Source organism: Rhinatrema bivittatum, chromosome 1, assembly GCF_901001135.1.
Source record: "Rhinatrema bivittatum chromosome 1, aRhiBiv1.1, whole genome shotgun sequence".
In the NCBI taxonomy this organism is placed as follows: Eukaryota; Metazoa; Chordata; class Amphibia; order Gymnophiona; family Rhinatrematidae; genus Rhinatrema; species Rhinatrema bivittatum.
The window spans coordinates 561,824,888-561,846,238 of NC_042615.1; the positions used below are offsets into that span (position 1 = coordinate 561,824,888).

The 21,351-nt window shown below is 41.9% G+C and overlaps 1 protein-coding gene across 2 annotated transcripts in view; it reads right to left on the reverse strand.

Moving 5' to 3' along the window:
• The window catches only part of DAPK1 (death associated protein kinase 1), a 391,735-nt gene that overhangs the window by 116,701 nt on the left and 253,683 nt on the right, over positions 1-21,351 (reverse strand). For both annotated transcript variants that reach the window (XM_029617004.1, XM_029616996.1), the window contains exons 12-13: positions 4,424-4,543; positions 2,115-2,213 (exon numbers count right to left, since the gene is read on the reverse strand). In XM_029617004.1, the coding sequence (XP_029472864.1) occupies positions 2,115-2,213; positions 4,424-4,543 (219 nt within the window). The remainder of the gene's footprint in view (positions 1-2,114; positions 2,214-4,423; positions 4,544-21,351) is intronic.

Consider the following 21,351-nt stretch of genomic DNA (forward strand, 5'->3'; position numbering starts at 1 on the left):
AATATCACCTCTGAAAAGTCCCTTCATTAGCTCCACATCCACTAGCAATTACCTGAAAATAAATCACTTTCGTCTACAAGCTATTAAACAGTAGTTTACCCTGACTCATCAGCCCCCTAATAATTTATTTATGTCAGATGGATGGGAGGGTGGGGCAAGATGACGGCTTCACTGGATTCACAGGTGCACTGCTGAACCAGTTACCCAATATGCCCTTTAAAAGGAAGGAGAAAGTTTGGGTTTTCCTCTCTGAACTTGAGAAATCGCCCCCAGTGCCTTCATGATGCAGGCTCCTGAGATTGGTCCAGCAGGCGTTTCTTCGCTGGGAACCTCTGATCTGTCTGGGGCAGAGACATCATTAAGCCATCTGGTGAGACAAGCCCCACCATGCCGGGAAGCAATGCAAAGTCGGGTGCCGACCCCACCACAGCCTGGTGAGCGCACTGGGACTGCTGAGGAAGGGGCCTGCTCTCCCCCCATGCTCGAGACCTGCCTCACTGTCTCGTATTGGAGAGGCTGCCAAAATGGAGAGAGGTCAATTGACAAGGAGGCAGTGGAATTCGGAAGTATTAGAAGAGCCTCATGATTGATGTTTTGGCTGCTAGAAAATGTAGAGTTCTCCCTCTGCTGAAGAAACCACCAGCGATAACTCCATGTCATTTGGGAAGTCTAAGTAAGGTTGAATATTCAGCTAAAAGTCTACTTCTGATATTAATTCTTTAGTTAGAAAACTGGAAAGCGTATCTCAGAAGCAGGAATCTTGTGCTGTTCAATTTAGGGAAGAACTGATGCCTCAGGAAAAGAATTTAAAGAGTTGAATGCTAAACTAATACTGGATAAAATAATGCTCCACTGCAAAATGAACAGCTTGAAAATTATTCAAGGCATTTGAATCTTTGCCTTTTAAATATGTATCAAGATTGATGGCTCTATTCCTAGAGATTTAAGAGATATGACAGCCTTTGGGTATACCTTTAAAAATATATATATATATTCACAGGAGAAATTGATCTTAATCTACCTTCAGTGAGGACTATGGGAACTCAATTGGAGGCTCAAGGTGAAGCTCTCACTTCTGATACCTTGGACATTACTACTATTTTGGAGAAAAGTCTGGTCTTGTTCGAAACCATAAGAAAGAAGCAGTGTGCCACCCTCCTGTTCTTCTGAAGCAGAGTCTAGTTATGTGATTATATTTTCAGAAATTTCAGCTTTTATTTGATGGTCAAAGAATTTGAATATTTCCTGACATGGACAGTGTCATGCAGAGTTAAGTAGCTGAGCAGCTCAGACTTTTTTTCTCGACTGAGAAGATGGTCTCCCTCTGGTTAATAGAATCAGTGAAGCATTTTGTCTCTATAAAGATACAGGATATGCCTATGTTTTTTCTCTAGATGTGTTTCTCCCATGTATTTCCTTCTGCCACCCCCCTTTTATTTGAGGTCTAAGTAAACGATTTGTAATTTGATGTGTTTTCACTTTTAGTTTCTTCTTTATATTTTGAGTAACAGTATACCATGTTTCTACAGACTAGTGTTTTTGCTCTCTGGTTAACTGAAAATTTAATTAAAAAATATTAGTGCTAAATACTAGTGGTGAGCCTGTTACCTTGAAACAAGTATGAAAACCGAGCCATGCGGAGTAGCCTAGGGTTCAGAGCCCACTGCTGCTCCTTGGGACCTTGGGCAAGTCACTTTACCCTCCATTGCCTCAGGTACAGACAGACTGTAAGCCTGCTGGGAATAAGGAAATATCTAAAGTACCCAAATGTAATACGCTTTGAAGGCCGGAAAGCAGAATATAAATCAAATAAAAAATAAATAAATATTCCCGTGCTATTTGATTGATCAACGTGAGCACGGACACAGGAGCATGAATACTAAGCAGCTCAAACCTCCCATGCAGAGTCCCAGAGTTAGTGAAAAGTTCCATCATGCGTGCTCCGGCTGTAGTGCACTCCACAGCCTTGGCTGGAACCCAACACCATCCCCATGCTGGCTCCATGCCTACACAGTTGGTATGACTGGACAGAATTATTTTATTTATTTTTTTTAATAAATAACAGATGTTTTGTAAATTTAAAATAAAAGCTTTCTAAATAGCACAACCCTGACCTTATCTTGGGCGTCAATCCGTGCTCCCCTCTGTTTCAGCAGCTCGAGCATATGAATGTTTCCGCAGCCTGCAGCAATCATCAATGGAGGTATGCCATGCTAAGAGGGGGAAAAAAAGAAAAACCCAACACAGATGGCTTCTTGTTATATGCAAAGCAAAAGGCCCTTGCTAAAGCGCACAAAGCCCAGTTATAACAGGAAAGCATGCTCCCGGCTCCCCTCTCTCTTCTACAGCCTAGGCTATAATTCAAGCCTTGGTGGGAGTGAACTCCTGAGGCTCAGGAAGGTTGCTGGAAGTTAGAGGCAGGCTAAGTAGAGGGCCACTTAAACATCAGCATGATCCATAGCCATTTTAGTGCTGCAGACCGTGCCAACTGACATAACCTGCATCACCATCACATGACAATTTTTTCTTTTTCTCTTCCTTCCCCCACTGATGAGGTTGGATGCTCTGGTGGACTCTTCCCATTTTCTCCGGCTCCCTCCAGTGCGCCTGGTCCATCCACCTGCTGCCTAGATAAGAATGCAGCACCAAAGAGAGTAGTATGGCTGATCATGGGCAGTAGTTGTACTGATGAAGCGGGAGCAGCTCGGCACCAGAGGTGGGGATTTATCACCCAGGTAGAGGAGGGCACACAAGACATTTCAGATCAGAAACAGATCCTGATAACTCTCTTGCACAGGAGGCAGCAGCAGAGGTGATAATTGGCAGGGAGGGGTCAAAGGAGGGAAGAGCAGGCTGGCCAACGAAGTTTGCGCACCCTTAAACCTTCCAATAAAGAGACTAATAGAGGCTATCCCCCCCGCACACACCTCCAAGCAAGTGAGGGTCCCATGCCAACTGGGCCGGGTCCATAATGTGTAACAGGCCCCTATGAATAGGTGGGGAAGTTGTACTTTCCTCATCCCTTGGCCCTGTAGTATACTTGGACTGGCCTCCAATGGGATTAAAGAAACTTCTCTCTAATGCAGTGATGGCGAACTCCAGTCCTCGGGTACCACAAACAGACCAGGTTTTCAGGACATCTACAATGAATACGCATGAGAAAGAACTGCATGCACTGCCTCCATTAGATGCAGATTTAACTCCAGGGCAGTAGAGGAGGAAAAGTTAGCTCACATTTCTAGGGCTAGCGTAGGCCTATGGAACTGTGCAAATGTGGTTGCAGACCTGGGAAATCTGAGACCAGGAACCCTGCACATAGGAACTCCAGTTCTGGAAAAACGTGTTCACAGCACCACAGACTTAACACTAACCCCAGAAATGTGAGCTAACTTTGCTCTGCTTTAGACTCGGAGAGTCAAAGAGGTAATATTCAAAGGCATTTAAGTAACTGGCATGCACACAAAAATGCAATTTTACATGCATACTAAACAGCTAACCCGGGGGTGGGGGTAGAGTTGGGGGCGGGATCAGGATTTATGCAGACAGTTTCAAATTTTCAAAAGTATGCATATGAACCCATAAGCACAAAGTTACGCCTGCCCTCAAGCTGCGTGGGTTCCATGCACACCCAATACATTTCCAAAGCTGATCCGTGTGCATAAATCCACTTTGAAAATTCTGGCTATAATATGTGGATAGAGTACTCCGACTTTATCCTATGAAAATTACCTTTTAAAACTTCCAGTGTTCAAAATTTGCATTAAGTCTTCAATGAGGGCAAATCCTTCATTAACACTGGATTTGCACACACACACACTTTTTGGCATACTTTGTGTGCAAAACTCCTCATTAAATCAGGAGTAAACTTTGCATCACACTCACACACACACACCACCACACACTAACATGGTGCGCACAGCATAGTGTATCTTAATACATCAACCTATAAGCAAGGGCCTGCTTTCTACCCCAATTTGTTTTCTTTTACATTTCTAGATAAACAGGAAGATAGTCCCCTTCTTCATAACCCAGTGGGTTACTGCTTTGCAGTGTCAAGTAACAGAGACAGAGTTTGAGCCTGGAATAATGTTTCACAAGATGATAGCAGAGGATAGGATATAGAAAGGGGTGGGGGGAGGAACCTCTAGAGGAAAACTACAGTATGATTTTTTTTTTTTTTTAAAGAACAGGCACTTTTGGACAATGCAAGCCAATTTCTGTGGCCAAATAAATGAATACTGGATGTCCATTTCAAGCATGATTTACATTCCTGCTTCAACCAATCTTGATGTCAAACATTTTTGTTAATGCAGAGATCAATTGACCCCTTCCCTAATATCAGCACCATTACATCCTGACGCCACCCCATTTACAGTATAACTGGTCAACATCTGCAGAGCAGATGCACTGGCATGTACTGTACCTTGTTAGGCTGATTGACATCATAATTGGTCAAAGATCCAAGAAGATGCTGCAGACCGGGAACATTGTCGTCATTGATAGCATGAATAATTGCCTTCATGACAAAGGAATCTTCCTCATCCTTTAGGAAAGGGAAATCAAGAAGAGCCCACAGCTGTTAGCGTTTGTCAGTTTCCAAAGCCAAATTGCGCGAATCAGTCAGGTATTACGCATACCCTGGCCACAAGCAGCATATGAAGACACTGAAGTATGCTGATGCTCAACTAATGGTAACCATGTACCTGACAGGCCCCTTTTCTTCAAACCTTCCATACAGATATGCACATCAGGGCTTTCACATTCAAAGATTCTGATTTTGCCCATGCAGTTGAATATCTGCTGCTCAGAAAGCTAAAATGAGCCACAGGAGATTCCACAAATAAGACTAAAACACAATAGTCTGATAGGGATTTTCAAACTTGCAAATATACCAGTTATTTAAAAAAACAAACAAACAAAAAAAACCCACACAAACATTTCTATTCCTCCAATTTTATCAGTTATCCTCAGTGGATTACAGCAATAACACACACAGAGGTCAATATTCAAAGCACGTTCAGTACTATTTAGCTGGATAAGTGTAACTTATCACTGAATATGTGCCTATGTTCATTGGCCGACACTTAGCTACATAAGTCACTTATATGGCTAAAATGTTAGCCACATAACTTGTGGGCATGAGGTGGGTGGATCAAATTAGCCATATAAGTTATGTAGTTAACTAGTGATATTCGGTCCTAACCAGCTAACAGGGTTATTTTCTAAAGGCTTATTGCATGCAGTACGGCTGTAACGCACGCGATAAGCCTCTATCGCACGTGAAAAGGCCCTTTTCGTGTGTGATAGCATGCAAATTCGAGCCAGTGATAAGGTTAGTAACGTTATCGTCGGCAGTAGCACGTCGAATAGCATCACCTTTCATGGTGGCACTATTTGGTGCGAAAGCCGGCAGCCGGCGCACTGCCGTGGTGCGAAGTCTGCGGGCTTTCACAGACCTGCCCCCCATTTTCGCAGGATTCATCATTCTGCAAAAGAATGATGAATCCAGGTCTAAGGTAGATGTGCCATAGTCTGTTAGAAATTATACAGACAAGTGCGAATATATATGCATATATTCGGTGACATAGCCATACCACTGAATATACCTTGTAACTTTGCCAGTTAAGTTATAACTGGCCAAGTTACTTAAATGGCCAGCTTTGAATATTGACCTTACACAGTATAATAGTATGGACAGAGAATAACAAAACCACATAAAAGCAAATCCCATAAATGCCAAGCAGGAAAAAAAAAGGATTATGGTAAAATGTATAAATTATAAAAAGAAGGCAGAAAGAGAACTTAGTGGACAGAAAGCCAAATACATTAGTTGGGTAGAGCCATTACTTTTAAAAAAGAGTAATGAATGTTTAAAAATTCAAGTTTTTAGGAGAGCTAACATGCCCAGAAACTAAATGGACGATAAGAACCACAAGGCTCCTTCATAATGCAATTCTGCAGAGCCTAACCGATCTCAGGTTTTGTGGTTACATACTTGCATCCAAGGGTCCTCCTCTGCTTTCTTGAATTCTATTGTTGTTTTGGCCTCTAATACCTTCAGTAGGACACTGTTCCATATAACCACCTTTTTAAAACAGTTTCCTTGTTGTTACTCCTGGGCTTACTGCCACATTCCTCTTTGTGCCAAATATCAAGACCCCGTGTTATCAAACTTGTTATACATTAATAACTGAGGTTTGTGAATATGTTTACTATATCCTGCCTCTGGTCTGTAGGACCTTTTATTATGGTGTAGTCTGCAACATTTTGGTAGCAGTGTGTGTAATTTTTTTTAAGGTGAAGCCTCCAGAACTAGACAAAACTCAAGAAGAGGTCTCACCAACGACAGTCAACTAATTATAAAACTCTGTATGCACCCTAGCATTTTTCCATCTCTTGCCACTGTCAGTGGTTTTCTTCATGAAAAGTGAGAGAGAAAGAACAAGTGATGAAGAAAACAGCATGAAGTATAATTCTAACACTTGAGGGAATGAAAGTTTACCGAGATCTGCTCTATTACCTCTCAGCATTGCTGATCAGAGGATATTTCCAAACAAACTCAGCAAATTCATACCAGAAGAGCTAGCTAAAGCAGAAAACCTCTGTATGAACAGCTATAAATTATGATTTGCCAAGCCTTTAAACCTGGGACACATTTTCACTCATCACAAAATATGCTTTTTGACAAAATATTTATTACAGCGGGCATTTTAATATTCTAGTTTTCTATTTAAAACCATGGATGGTACTTCCTGCAAGACCGTTTACATCATTTCCTACATAAGCCTTTTCTCAATCTACGGTCAAGGCAAACACAGAATACTATGGCAGATAAAGACCATGCGATTCATCTTGGCTGCCCAATTTTGTTTTTAGATCCCATAGACCACAATTCATTTCTGACTTTCCCTTCACTTCTTGGCTGCAATGGATCTCTTTGTGCCTATCTCAAGCCTTCCTGAATTGCTGTTTTTGTCTCTACCACCTTCCACCCTTTATGTAAAGAAATATTTTGGAATGTAATACAGGAATGTCTCTGCTCATTTATTCTGGATTTGGATGAGACCAGTAGTTCTTTGTATTTAGGTTAATGAACAGCTACCAAATGGCAAGCAGGGTTATTTACTCTTTCAGATAATAGAAAGACTAGGGGGCACTCCATGAAGTTAGCATGGGGCACATTTAAAACTAATCGGAGAAAGTTCTTTTTTATTCAACGCACAATTAAACTCTGGAATTTGTTGCCAGAGGATGTGGTTAGTGCAGTTAGTATAGCTGTGTTTAAAAAAGGATTGGATAAGTTCTTGGAGGAGAAGTCCATTACCTGCTATTAAGTTCACTTAGAGAATAGCCACTGCCATTAGCAATGGTAACATGGAATAGACTTAGTTTTTGGGTACTTGCCAGATTCTTATGGCCTGGATTGGCCACTGTTGGAAACAGGATGCTGGGCTTGATGGACCCTTGGTCTGACCCAGTATGGCATGTTCTTATGTTCTTAAGAAGTGAAAAAGAAGCCTCAGAAAGCAGGCAAGCAGAAATTCAAAAAAATGTGTTAATTTGAAGAAAAAAAATCTACTATGTTCAGATGTTACCTTTGTTATCATCAGGCAACAAAGATAAAACTTGGCTAACCAGAATCCATAAGTTAGTGCATGGAAGTTCTGGTTGGTCCCCTATAACTCCCAACAGGTTAGATAACCCCCTCTCCACATTCTGTTCAGCTATTGGCTATAAAGGATCTAAACACAGCATTCCTCCACCAACACAATGTTCTGAGCTGAGAAATGGAAAAGAGGGAGAGCAGTACACAAATGGAGGGGGGAGGGAGGCAGGAGGGAGATAGACTGAAGAGGGGAGGGAGCCAGAAGCTAGTGGTGGGGGAGGATGGAAGTAAAGCAGGGAGCCGAAGGGAATACCTAGTAGGAGGGAAGGTCTCTCAGGCAAAAAGGGTACTAAAAACAGGTCTTAGTTCCCAGACAGCTACTTGGCACCATCGGGCAGCAAACTTCTCATTCCAAGAGGATGAGCTGATGCTACAGAAAGTGATAGAAAACTACGATATCCTTCATGGAAAGCAATCAGAATATGCATCCAATGCAGTCAAAAGTGAAGTCTGGAGAGGCATTGCAAGCGCAGTCAGCAGCCTAGGAGTTGCTCGTCGAAACATTGAACAGTGTAGGTGCCGGTATTATGTCATCTGCAGTAAACTCAACAAGAAAGTGACCCTGATAAAGCAACACCGCCGAAGACGACAGCCATGCCCCATCGCTCTCACCAAGATAGAGACACAGTTCAGGGATCTCATGAACAGTTGCGTGGTCCCTGAGTATCTGGACACGAGTTATTTAGAAGATCTTCATGCTTCACGGGTGCCCGTCTCTGAAGCTAAGATTCAAGGTATCTCCAAGGAAGACTCCTTAGAAAGGGTTGAGAGATGGGCAACTGAATATAAACAGACTCTCACCTACTGCCATGAGGACCCGGCAGGTGCTACCTTAATACTTCCCTGTCCGCCTCGCCTGTCACACCTCTACCGTCTCCTATGCTTGGCACTAGTGTGCCTGAACGTGAGGGGATCCTGGGAACCTGATCCTCAGCCAGAGGGTGAAGAGGACAATCTCAGGAATCCCATACCAGCCGCACAGCAAAGCCATGCCAGCCTGGGGCACAATGCTGTGAAATCTGTGGGTACCGGAATCAGTCATCTGCATCATGATAGCCAGCAACAACTTGCAGTGGTCTTGAAGCAAGGATTTGATGAATTTACAGCTGCTATCAAGGACCTAAACACTACCCTCAAAGGCATTCAGACCACGATGCTCCACCGCTACCCCATGTGGAAATGGAGGCAGTGGTGTGAAAGGGGCAGGGGCTACTACCAATGAAAGAGGCCAGCCAGAGGCACCCTGAGCTAGCTGCTGAAGTGAAGCCCCTTGGCCTGCCTGAGGGGAAGCTAGCTGGCCTGCTGAGCCCCCCTCTCAGGGAGAGCAGCTGGTCCTGGAAAATATGCACTGAAGAGTGTGGTCACTGACCAATGCAGCACTATGCTAGCTGTAGGTCTTCAGTAGCTGGATTGTGTTAACATCAGGTCTGCTGGGATTACTGTTCACCTTTGTCTTGCAACGTCTAACAATTCTTGCTCTGCATTCAAAAGCCAGGCAGTTATTTTGCTACTTTTCTGCTTGCTTTGGTTCATATTTTGTATAGGTGCCAGCCCTTTTAACTGTAAATAGTGTAAATTTAGTATCAATACACTTTCCCCCTTGCCAACTATATAGAATAAACATGTTCTTGTTAAACAGGTTGTGCAACTCAGCTTTCTGGCTCCCTGTCAGGAATACGGTGGTCTGATCAACCGCCTACATGCCAGGGACAGGATGAATCAGACTGGGTAGTAGCAACTGTTGATACATAACATGGGGGGAGGGGGGATAGTGATCAATCATTTCTCTCTTGCACGCACACTTGTTTACGGCACGGTATAAAAGAGCAGGACTTTCCAGTGTCTGGCGGGAGTAGGAGATATTGCCTCTGTAAGACGTATAGAGTGCTGGACACTGAAAACCCCCTTCTCGCCTTTGCTGACCTGATGACTCCTCGATACAAGGCTGATGACACGAAGGGTGCTGGATGGCATATGCAATCATGTACAATAGAAGCTACAAGGAAGAAAACTTAAGACGTGGCTGTTCCTCCAAGCCTTCCCCTAACTTAAAATGTCACTTAAAATATCACGTCAGACTCAGCCCAAGGAATGGGATGTTCACTAATCTCTTAACCCGTCATATATTATTTATATGTAGTTAATTCCTCTCTGTCTACTTCCTGGCTACTATAGCCCCCAAGTTCAATCCCCTTGTTATATGTAACTTTGCTTGTTTCTGCCTTCTTGTTTGGTTACACTTGTTAATCCCCCAAGTTCCATGTAAACCAGCCTGATATTTATTTATTTATTTATTTAAATGATTTATATACCGGAGGTTCCTGTATAATATACATATCACCCCGGTTCACAAGGAACAATAACTGTCGCTACATTTAGCGGTTTACATAGATCAGAATAAGAATAAAACAGGAGTTTTTACAATTGAACATTGAAAATTAAGTTATTATTAAAATTGATATGAATCCCATTCATGAAGTCCGGTATAGAAATATATTAAATAAATAAATAAATAAATAAATAAATGCCAAAGGAACAGCAGCTTCTCCCCGGTTTAATACAACAGAGTCTGTGCTGCATCTATTGTATAAGGTTGCACAAGTCCAAAAATGGCTCCTCCACCCAATACATAGGCCCAGAAATCCAGCAACAGCTGATTTTTCTTTGATAACACTTAAGATGTCCACTATGAATCCAGGTTTAATTTCTCACAAAGGTACATTCATTCCCCATGTATGCACTGTACAATGTAAAAATGGACTGAAGCCCTATTCATACATAGCTATGTTTATAGGCATGTGTCTTATGTGATACCCAATGTTACTCAGCATTGAAATAAGTACAGCCACCTCCAATGAAAACATTAAAAAAGGAAGCTGCATTTTTATTACAGGGATAAGTAAGCAGGCAACAAATAGTTTAGCATCTTAGCTCTGTCTTAACGTATAGAAGCAGTCATTTGTTCTCTCGCATGACCTGGAGTTACCGAGATGAGGAGGGAGACGAGAATTCTCACTCAAACGTACTATAGCTTAAGGTGATTTTTTTAGGCCTGTATTTGAAACTCCTTAAGCTCATTTGACACAGCCCATGTTGATCCAATACACCAGTATTCTATCTAAGGTAAATAAACAGGAAAATACTTCAATTCCTGATTTAACCAGAAAAATTAGACAATATTTTAGTTAGTTCACTGGTTGTTTTGAGATAGTGCTGAAATCAAACCCCAAGCAGAAGGATAGTCAATATGGAGCTGCTCCTGAAGATGCAGCATAGTGGATTTGTATTGATTTTGAGGTCTACCATTACATACAGAAACATATTTTCATGTGCACCATTTTTATAATTAAATACATCTCCTGATTAATCTAGCATTAGTAGAAATTTTAATTTAAGGGCTACATTTTTAATTAACATTTTTTCCTTATTTGTATCCATAAGGATTTCCAAAAACTGCAGGAGGCCCCAGAGAACTGCAGCTGACTGACAGTTTAGAGAAGAGGGTAGGCAACTCTGGTCCCTCAAAAGCCTCAAGTTGGTTAAGTATTCAAGATATCAACACTGAATATTCATGAGATGACCAGGCTGCACAGCATGGTGAGGACTGGAGTTGCCTTCCCCTAGTTAGAGGCTAAAGATCACCAAAAGAAATGCTTTTATTCTTCCCAAATAAAAAAAATGTTAAATTAGAACAAGTTTGAAACTTTTGAGTAGTAGTGTCAATTGTCAAGGCCTCAACTTTGATGTGCTAATGCTCATAAGTTTAGGACTTCTGATTCAATATATGTATGTGTGTGCATGTTACCATGTGTCTAACAGATGCATGCGTTTTTCAGTGTACTTCTAAAATTTATGCAAGCAGGCCAGCCTGATGGCTCATTGGCAGTGCTGTATATTTCGTAAGAAATCCAGGTTTAACTTCATAGACAAGCTTCTCCTTGGGCCAACTCAGGCTGCAGATGCTGCGGAGGAAGTATTCATAGTCCCTGGGATAAGGGAAGCATAGGGGTAGGGAATCTTAGCTATCAAACAACACCTACTTGGCAGGCTCAGTACACGAGTACTTGGCTCTAGAATCACAATATGTGGTATATGTCCCAAGACTATTACTGTTATATTTTAGACAGACAGAAGGAGATTAAAAACAGGAGAGATGGCACTGACATTTGTTTTACTCATCAAAACAAGGCTGCAAAAACAAGACTTAACTTTGGTTTAAAAGAATCCAAGCCATAAGAACCTAAGATATGCCATGCTGGGTCAGACCAAGGTCCATCAAGCCCAGCGTTCCATCTCCAACAGCAGCAAGCTCAGGTCACAAGTATCCAGTAGCTCACAGGAATAATCAATGGCTTTCCCAAGTATTCCTAGCTAAATTATGGATTTGTCCTTCAGGATCTTGTCCAAACCTCTTAAAACCTGCTATGCTGGATGCATTGACCAGTTGCCAGAAAATATATTTCCTTCCATGCTTTCCTTAGTGAAAAAGCAGGAAGGGGACAGCAAAAGCAACTCCAGGTAGTTGCAAAGGAAGATTTATTGTGCCATGGTCTCTGTATACAGTTGTGTGTAAAAAGTTTAGACATCATGGTTAAACTATGTTTCAATGAATCTCTAAGTGAACAGAAGCTGACAAAACCTCTACATGGGAGAAAGTTAAACATCTTTCTGAAAGTTTTAATACATAATTACAATTTGCTAAATTTTTACAGATTCATACTTCAGAAAAAAAGAGAAAAATGGCACATGCAAAAGTGTGTGCACCTTGTTAGCACTTTGCAACACCTCCTTTAGCAGAAATAACAGCTTCCAAATGCTTACTGTAGCCAGCTAAGAATCCCTCTATTCTTACTTTTGGAATTTTTTCCCATTCTCTCTTGCAGAACTCTTAGCTCAGAAATATTCTTGGGTCTCCTTGCTTGTCTGAGATCTCCCCGTACATTTTCAACAACATTCAAGTCTGGAGACTGTGAAGGCCATTTCAAAACCTCAATATAGGTAGGTGTAAGCCTCAAAGCCCATTCCCCGCCGTGCCTGCTTACTGGTCGGTCTAGTTAATGAAGACGCCAGACTTGTCCACCATATTGAAACACTTATGTGAGTAAATTATGGCCACAACACAAGCTTAATCAAAACAAGGCAAACTTACATCAAATCAGAACTCATAGAAATAACATACTTCGGACTAAGCTATCTGTTGTGCAAGGAGGGGTTGGGGTAACCATACTGTAGCACCATGACTTTCTCTGCTCCACATCTTTGCAATCCCGGCCGTTGAAGCCACAGTCCGTTGGCACGTGTCATGGCCGGGGCCCCCGACTTGCTGCTTCCTGTTCTTTGCTGCCCCCCACCATTGAAGCGAAGGGTGGAATTCTCTCCGACCCAAATCGCCGGGTCTCAGCACTTGTTGAAGGCTACTCCCATTGAGGACTCCTCTTGCTTTGCCCTCATCATCGTCCTGGTCACACCGCCCCCACACCCTGCCTGCGCAGCGACTACCTAACTTCCCTACCTTGTTGGGAGGGGGTGGGTGAGTGAAAAATGCTGCCAGTATGGTTGCTGCTGCAGAAAGGTGGGATTCCTGGTGCGGGTGCCCCTTTAATCGCATTTCCCTGGTGGTCAATGGGAATGACTCTCCTGCCATCCACCACCCCCATGCTACCTGTCCCTCCCTAAGGACCCTCCTTTTAATTCTATCTCCATCTCCCTTCCCTCCTCCTCCTGGCCTGTCTCGGATTTTTAACTCTTCGGGGCTGTCTTCGGCTGCCCCACACATATTGTGCCTTGTGCTTGCGCCGGACAATTTATTTATTTATTTATTTAAAGACTTTTATATACCGAAGATCATGTACTAGTACATATCGCTTCGGTTTACAGATAACCAGAATTGGAACTATCATGGACATGGTGTACATAGAACAGTAGACAATAAACAAGAAACTCTGAACTTACATCAAATCAGAATTGATGTCTGTTACAATTGGGTCCGTTACGCAGAGAAACTTTCCTTTTCTTTCCTGTAAGTACTTTACAGTTGAGTTTGGGGTACTTTTCAGATTGTCGCCTTGCTGAAATATCCAACTTCAACTTTGGTTTCTTCACAGACAGTGGGACATTTCTTCTAGGTGTCGTCGATATTTCGTTGAATCTATTCTTCCTTCCACCCGCACACTATTTCCTGCGCCATTGGTTGCCCTGCAACCCCAAAGCATAATTGATCCATTCCCACGCTTAAAAGATTGTCAAGGCATTCTTTTCTTCAAATGCTTCACCCTTTTTCTCCAAATATATCTTGTGTGGTTGTGGCTGAACAATTCAATTTTAGTTTCATCAGCTCAAAAAGCACAAGACTCAGGCTTACCAAGATTTTGTTTTGCACATTTTAGACAGGGGTCCCCAAAGTTTTCAAGGGAAGGGCCACATAGGAAATTTAAAATCAAGGGTGCTGGGGGGTGTGGGGGTGGGAATGGCATTGTCTGGCTGTTTGGATGATTTCAAAGGCTGGGGAAGGAAGGGAACAGGGCTCACAGGGGTGTTGCAGATAATAAAAATCACAACAAAAACGCCCTACTACCCAACGTATTCCAGAAACCCTCACAAATGTAACAAACAAAAATAGGTTTCGCTGGTCAAATTAATTTTCATTTATATTATAACCACTTTTGCAGTAGCACACATGTATTTGTTTGTAGGACCTACAACTCAATGAGTTTGTCTGTCATTCAAACTCCTATTACAGGTGAATGGTCCATTTACTTTATTTCTATATTTACTTTATTTCTATATTTACTTAATTTTTTGGTTTTTAAACTCAAGAGTTTTTTGTTTTTTTTTTTTTAACAGCTAAACGAACTGAAGCTGCCACACTAAAGTGTTTATCCCCACATAGGTGTATCGTGGCAAAAAATTCAATAAAGTAAAGCGCTTCCGTGGTATTTAAAAGTCACAAATTCTTTGAAAACAAACTCCAAATATATCATGAACAGATACGTGCAGATAATAAAAAACCAGAAATATTACTGGTATGTTAAGATACTTTATTCTGCAACAAACGCACATTACAATTAAAAAAGCAAGGATATGCTATCAAATGCTAAAATACAAAAATATACAAAGCACAGACAAAGCATACAAATACAATGTCAATTCTACAACCAGTATGCAATTCTGCAGTGTCTTATACAAAAAGTAACAATCAACAAGACAAAAACAAGATAAACTAAGCTTCTATGCTTTACTACTCAGCCAAACTCCTCCTGATTCCAACACGTATCCCTGTATACATTCTAACATCCACCCACAACCAACGTATCTCCATCAGCCAAACAACCCACACATTATCCATGTGGGCTTCTGAAGGGTGCAGATCATTTTCTAAATTTAGTAATATTTCTAGATTTCTCAGAAGTTGGTAACCCTGTGCTCCCCCCAACCCCATGAGGTAGGTCCCTTACCTTCACTCAACCCATTCTCCTCTCACATTACTTCAGCCTCACTTTAAGCCTCACTTCCTTTCCTTCCCCTCACTCCCTTCTCTTTCTTTCCCCTCCTTTCCCTTCCCTTACACTTGTAGGGCCTGGCCGCCTGCAAATGGCATTCATTGGGATAGGTCCCGGTGCCTATTTTCCCTGTCAGCAATGTCCATTGGGGCTGGCCCCATAGACTTGTCCATGCCGGCCTTTCAGCCACTGCCTCCATTTTATGTTTCTGACAGTTGACATTGTTAAATGAAAACATTTAGAGAGCTTTTCATAGCTTTCCCCTGCTTTGGAAGACTGAATTATCTTCATTTTCAACTGCTCAGACAATTGCTTAGGGGAGACTAAGGTTATTGAAAGTAGACAGTAGAATATATTTGTTCAACCGTGGAATTCTCTTCATCTAATTAACTGAAGGCCTAATGAGTCAAATTTCGGGCCTACTTTTTTTTTAATTTTAAGGTAGTAATGAATCAACTGGAAGAATGTCCAAACTCTGAACATGCCATATTCACTTTATTATCAATCTGTTAAAATCAGCAAATAGTACTTTTGCATTAAATATTGCAGAAAAATGTTGTGTTTAACATCATACCATGTAGAGGTTTGTCAGCTTGTGTTCACTTAAAAGATTAATTAAAACATACAATTTGACCAGGGGTGCTTTATCTTTTGCACACAACTGTAGACTGGATCCAATTTAGCTGGAACCTCAAAGGAGCAGCAGGAAGCTAACAGGCTCACAAATACATTTATAAATAAATAGTACTTATATTTTAGTTAACATATAAGCTTAGGAATTTGGCTTCTGTATCTATATGCAGTAACTCACACACTGTGGAACACAATTGGATCAGCTCTAATAGGACCATTCACAGAAACCAGAGTTGCTCTGGGGGCAGAGAATACCTTCTTATCCACTGTATCCATGTAAATTCTGTTAATTATTTACCGTATCCTTTAATGGCTTACCTATGCATACTGTGACTGCACACACAACATCAATGCAGCATAATACCAAAGTTGAAACATTTTACATCCAATTCCCAATCACTAAAGGCCCCTGTGGAGCCTGGTCATTTCTCAGTTCTGATGACATTAACTTTCCAGTTTATGGCCTCCATTCTGTGATATTGGAAGGTGTGCAAAAAATTATGTACGCACTCTTAGGTGGATAGTTTCCTTTCATAGATTTGCTTTTGCGAGACTTTGCACCTATTTTAACTGCATGCAGAATCTGCACGAGAAAACGTACATGGGAATCAAAAAACAAAAATATTCTGATGGGCACTTTCCCTCCCACAATATCATCTCTTTATTCCTGTGGTTAAATCCAGACACCTTGTCAAACTCTGTAGTCAGATTTAGCTGTTGAGTGAAGAGCAATTTTTTTTTTTTAAATTTTTAATTTATTCATTTTTATTAATTACAAAGCATTGCAATCTTTGTTCAGTATTAAAGAAAATTTTAACTGCTAAAACCTTAAACATAGGAAATTTCAATCTTAATAATTAGCCCACAAGTTATATAAGAGGCGGAGTACAAATAATAGGAAGCGTTTACATCGTCATAAAGAAAAAAGAAAAGAAACTAGCCTTAGCCAGGTATTTACTTTCCCATCTTAATTTTGGTTAAGTAATCGGACTAATCATGGGTGATAAAGTATCTATCACCCTTCTTTGGGAGCTAAGCCATGCTTTAAGATGTTCCGGCAGGAAATAAACATTTGTGGAATTATTAAACTTTACAACACATCTACATGGGTATCTAAGCTGGAAAGTCGCTCCCAGAGCTCTAATTTCCTGCCTTAATACCAAGAAACCTTTCCTGCGTTCCTGTGTGGCTTTAGCCAGATCTGGGAAGATCTGGACAAATTGCCCCATAAAGTGGGTCTCCATATTTAAGAAGTAATTTCTCATTATTGTCCCAATATCCTTCTCATAAATGAATGAAACTAATAAAGTGGCTCGTTCCACGATCTCTGTTGCCGATGATTCCAGGAAATTTGTCAGGTTGGCCATATCAAGCTGGATATTCATCCTATTTTCTCTTATTTGCCGGTATGGTAGAAAATAAACTTTATTCAATGCCGGTATTTCTTCCGATGGTATTTGTAGAATTTCTACAAAATACCTCCGTAGCGTGGTTCTTGGCAGTTCTCCTACAATCTTAGGAAAATTTAAGAGTCTTAAGTTGAATCTTCTAAAACGATTCTCCAACATTTCTATTTTCCTATTAAGAGTGTTACAGTCAATGATTGTAGTGGATTGCACAGCTTGACACTTTTTTATCTGGTTTTCCAATACCTGAATTTTCTCCCCATGTTCTTTAATTTTCTTATCGTGGTCTAGAGCCACTAAGTCCATCCTAGAGGAAATTTGGGAAATCTGCGTCATGCAGGTCTGGAGCGCCACATTTTGTTGGGCAACTAGCTCCCAAATTGTGTCCAAGGTTATCACAGGCGGCTTCAATGGAGGCACTATCTTAGATTGCGGTTCTTGAGCACCAACAGGTTTAGAAGTGTCTATTGTTGAAACAGGAATGAAAGTTATCTTACCGCTTTCAAATCCTTCCATCCCCTGTGCTCCCGCCTCTCTCCAAGCAGTGCTGCCACTTAGCCCCGATGTCTCACTCTCCGCCTCCACCATCGCAGCTGCGCCCTCCGCTCGAGTCCTCCAACACAGCCGCAGACGGCATCGAGGACGAAATTGCCTGTGGAACCCTTAACTCCGGAGGGCTGAGCGTTATTTCCCCAGACGAGGTAGCGGCTTCCTTCGCGTCCCCGTCAGCAGGGATCAGCGTCTCTCCTTTTGGGTAAAGTTGCGCCGTTTCTAAGATGGTACGTTGTCCAGCTGGGTGTTGAGGGAAAGGCCCTCACCTTCCCTTTACGTTTCGGGGGCATTCCAATAAAAACGAAGTAACAATATTGAGGAACGAGCAGGAACAGCAGAAGCGCGCTGCTACCTGGCGGTCATCTTAACGCCCCCTCGGGGATCGTGAAGAGCAATTTTTAGCCCCAGGGATTTACTCAGGTAATAACTATCCTCCCCATTTTGCTACTGGCTACCTAAAAAATAGCCATTTAAAACTAAAATCATTCTGCAGAGTGACTTTTGGGATTTGTTTTATACATCTGTAACCCCACCCTGGGAGAGCTGCACTCATTAAAGTACTTATCACTCTTTGGTGCTGGAACCACTCACTGGCTAACTCTTTCTTCTGTCTTTTGTCGGGGGGGGGGGGGGGGATGTATATTCAGGGCTCAATGTGACAGAGGTGACTATGTCTGTTCCCCAGGAGAGATACACTTTTCCCAACACTGTGGATGCTAGGTGCCAGAAAGAATACACCGGAGACCTTGGGTTTAGTGTCCAAAACCAAAATCTTTACTGATGGGTAATCAGATGAAAATATGGTTTCCACAGGTTATTGTTACAGTTGTTTTTCCTCTACCTGTGCAAGGAAAACACTCACCATCCAGGGCTTGAATTATTGAGGTTCCCAGGTAGATAAGGGCATCCTTGATGGGACAGAAAAAACCCTTCCAACTGGCCAAAAATGTATTACCCAGTCTCGGTAGAAAATCCCAAATCTCTCTCCCAGGGGGTGAAGATTCCAAGTGGGGTCCTCAGATGCAACTCAAATCTGGTTTTACCCACAGCTCTCCTCAGTCCTTCTAGATATGCCTCACTTTATTTCCTTCTTGAATCCCTTGGAAGGTCACAGTGGGGCAGGTCTTCCCTATCCTGGGCCCCCCAGGGAGAGGGTTCCCCATGCAGTCATCACAAGCAACACCCAGGAGGTCTCACAGTCTTCTTACAAAGTAAAGCTTTCAAAGCCTGAAGAACAGTCCTAGATAGTGGACTGAAAGGGATGCTCCCTCAACCTTGCTCAGGAATTTACAGGTCCAAGGGTAGGTCCAAAACCCAAATAAAGGAAAAATCTCCAGAGCTTTCTCCCAACTCAACTACAATGCCCCCAGTGCTCACTGCTACAAGCTTCTTTTTGTTAAGTCACAGGAGGCTGGTCATCAAAGGGAGGGGCTGCACCGAATAATTCCTCCCCTTTTCTCCAATCTAAACTTTCTGAATACAGGAATACCCAGGACTTAATGGTAATGTGACCGTAGTGTCCATTACACATGAAAGCTTTGTTTGGTTTTTACAGACCCCCCCTCCCAATTCCATAATTAGACTCCTCTGAATCCAGCAGTCACATTTCCTGCCTCTCATAAAACCCACAATGCATCCTGTTAGCTGAGCATGTGAAATAGCACGCATGCTGAAACGTTGACCACCTGCCTCGAACCAAGTTAACGCAAACTAGTTTGTGGAGGAAAAGCATACCATGTAATTTGGTTCATGTTCACTAGGACCTAATTTCCATCAGCTTCTTCATTTACATGAATGTGTGTGTTAACTTTAGCACTATGCATCAACCTTTTTTTAATTTTACTTTTTTATATATTATACTTTAGGACAGGCTATTATACTTCGTCCCTACCCAATATCCCTTGCATTTCACTTACTTGGATATTGATTTTGACATAAAGAGCTACTCCTCCCCAGTCTCTATCCTCTGTCCTTCCTTATCAAGTTGTAGCTGGGGATGGCCATATCCCAATCATGAGACTCCATAAACCATGTCTCTGTAACAGCAATGTTGTCCAAGTCTGCCTCCACCATCAGGGCCTGCAGGTCTGGGATTTTATTGCCCAGACAACAAGCATTTGTGGTCATAGCTTTCCAACTTTTCTACTTTGGTTTGCTGCACTCCCTAGTCAACGTTTCTGCTATTTTGAGCAGATTAATTTTGTTTTCTTCTTCTCCCAATGTCTATATTGCTTGTGGGTGACATGACAATTTCACAGGCCACCTCCTGCCACTCCCGCCTTCTAGCTTAAATGCCTAGTATATTCTCTGAATTTCTCGCTTAGCATCCTCTTTCCTGCCAAGGACAAATGTAGACCATTCTTACTATATAATCCTTTACTGCCCCATACAGGGACCAGCCTCCAAAGTATCCAAATCCACTTGTTTTACACCATGTTTGAGCCAGAAACATAACAGTTTTCCTTCCCATGAACAGTTAATACTTCCAAAAAGGCAATGGTACATAAGAACAAGCCATACTGGGTCAGACCAAGGGTCCATCAAGCCCAGCATCCTGTTTCCAACAGTGGCCAATCCAGGCCATAAGAACCTGGCAAGTACCCAAAAACTAAGTCTATTCCACGCTACTGTTGCTAGTAATAGCAGTGGCTATTTTCTAAGTCAACTTAATTAATAGCAGGTAATGGACTTCTCCACCAAGAACTTATCCAATCCTTTTTTAAACACAGCTATACTAACTGCACTAACCACATCTTCTGGCAACAAATTCCAGAGTTTGTGCGCGGAGTGAAAAAGAACTTTCTTAGATTAGTTTTAAATGTGCCTCATGCTAATTTGATGGAGTGCCCTCTCGTCTATTATCCGAAAGAGTAAATAACAGATTCACATTAACCCGTTCTAGACATCTCATGATTTTAAACATCTCTATCATATCCCCCCCCTCAGCAGTCTCTTCTCCAAGCTGAAAAGTCCTAACCTCTTTAGTCTTTCCTCATAGGGGAGCTGTTCCATTCTCTTTATCATTTTGGTTGCCCTTCTCTGTATCTTCTACATCGCAACCATATCTTTTCTGAGATGCGGCGACCAGAATTGTACACAGTATTCAAGGTGGGGGTCTCACCATGGAGCGATACAGAGGCATGATCACATTTTCCGTTCTATTAACCATTCCCTTTCTAATAATTCCCAACATTCTGTTTGCTTTCTTGACTGCTGCAGCACACTGAACCAATGATTTCAATGTGTTATCCACTAGGACGCCTAGATCTCTTTCTTGGGTAGTAGCTCCTAATATGGAACCTAACATTGTATAACTATAGCATGGGTTATTTTTCCCTATATGCATCACCTTGCACTTATCCACATCAAATTTCATCTGCCATTTCGATGCCCAATTTTCCAGTCTCAGAAGGGCTTTCTGCAATTTATCACAATCTGCTTGTGATTTAACTACTCTGAACAATTTTGTATCTGCAAATTTCATTACCTCACTTTCTTATTTCTTTCCAGATCATTTATAAATATATTGAAAAGTACGGGTCCCAATACAGATCCCTGAGGCACTTCACTGCCCACTCCCTTCCACTGCGAAAAT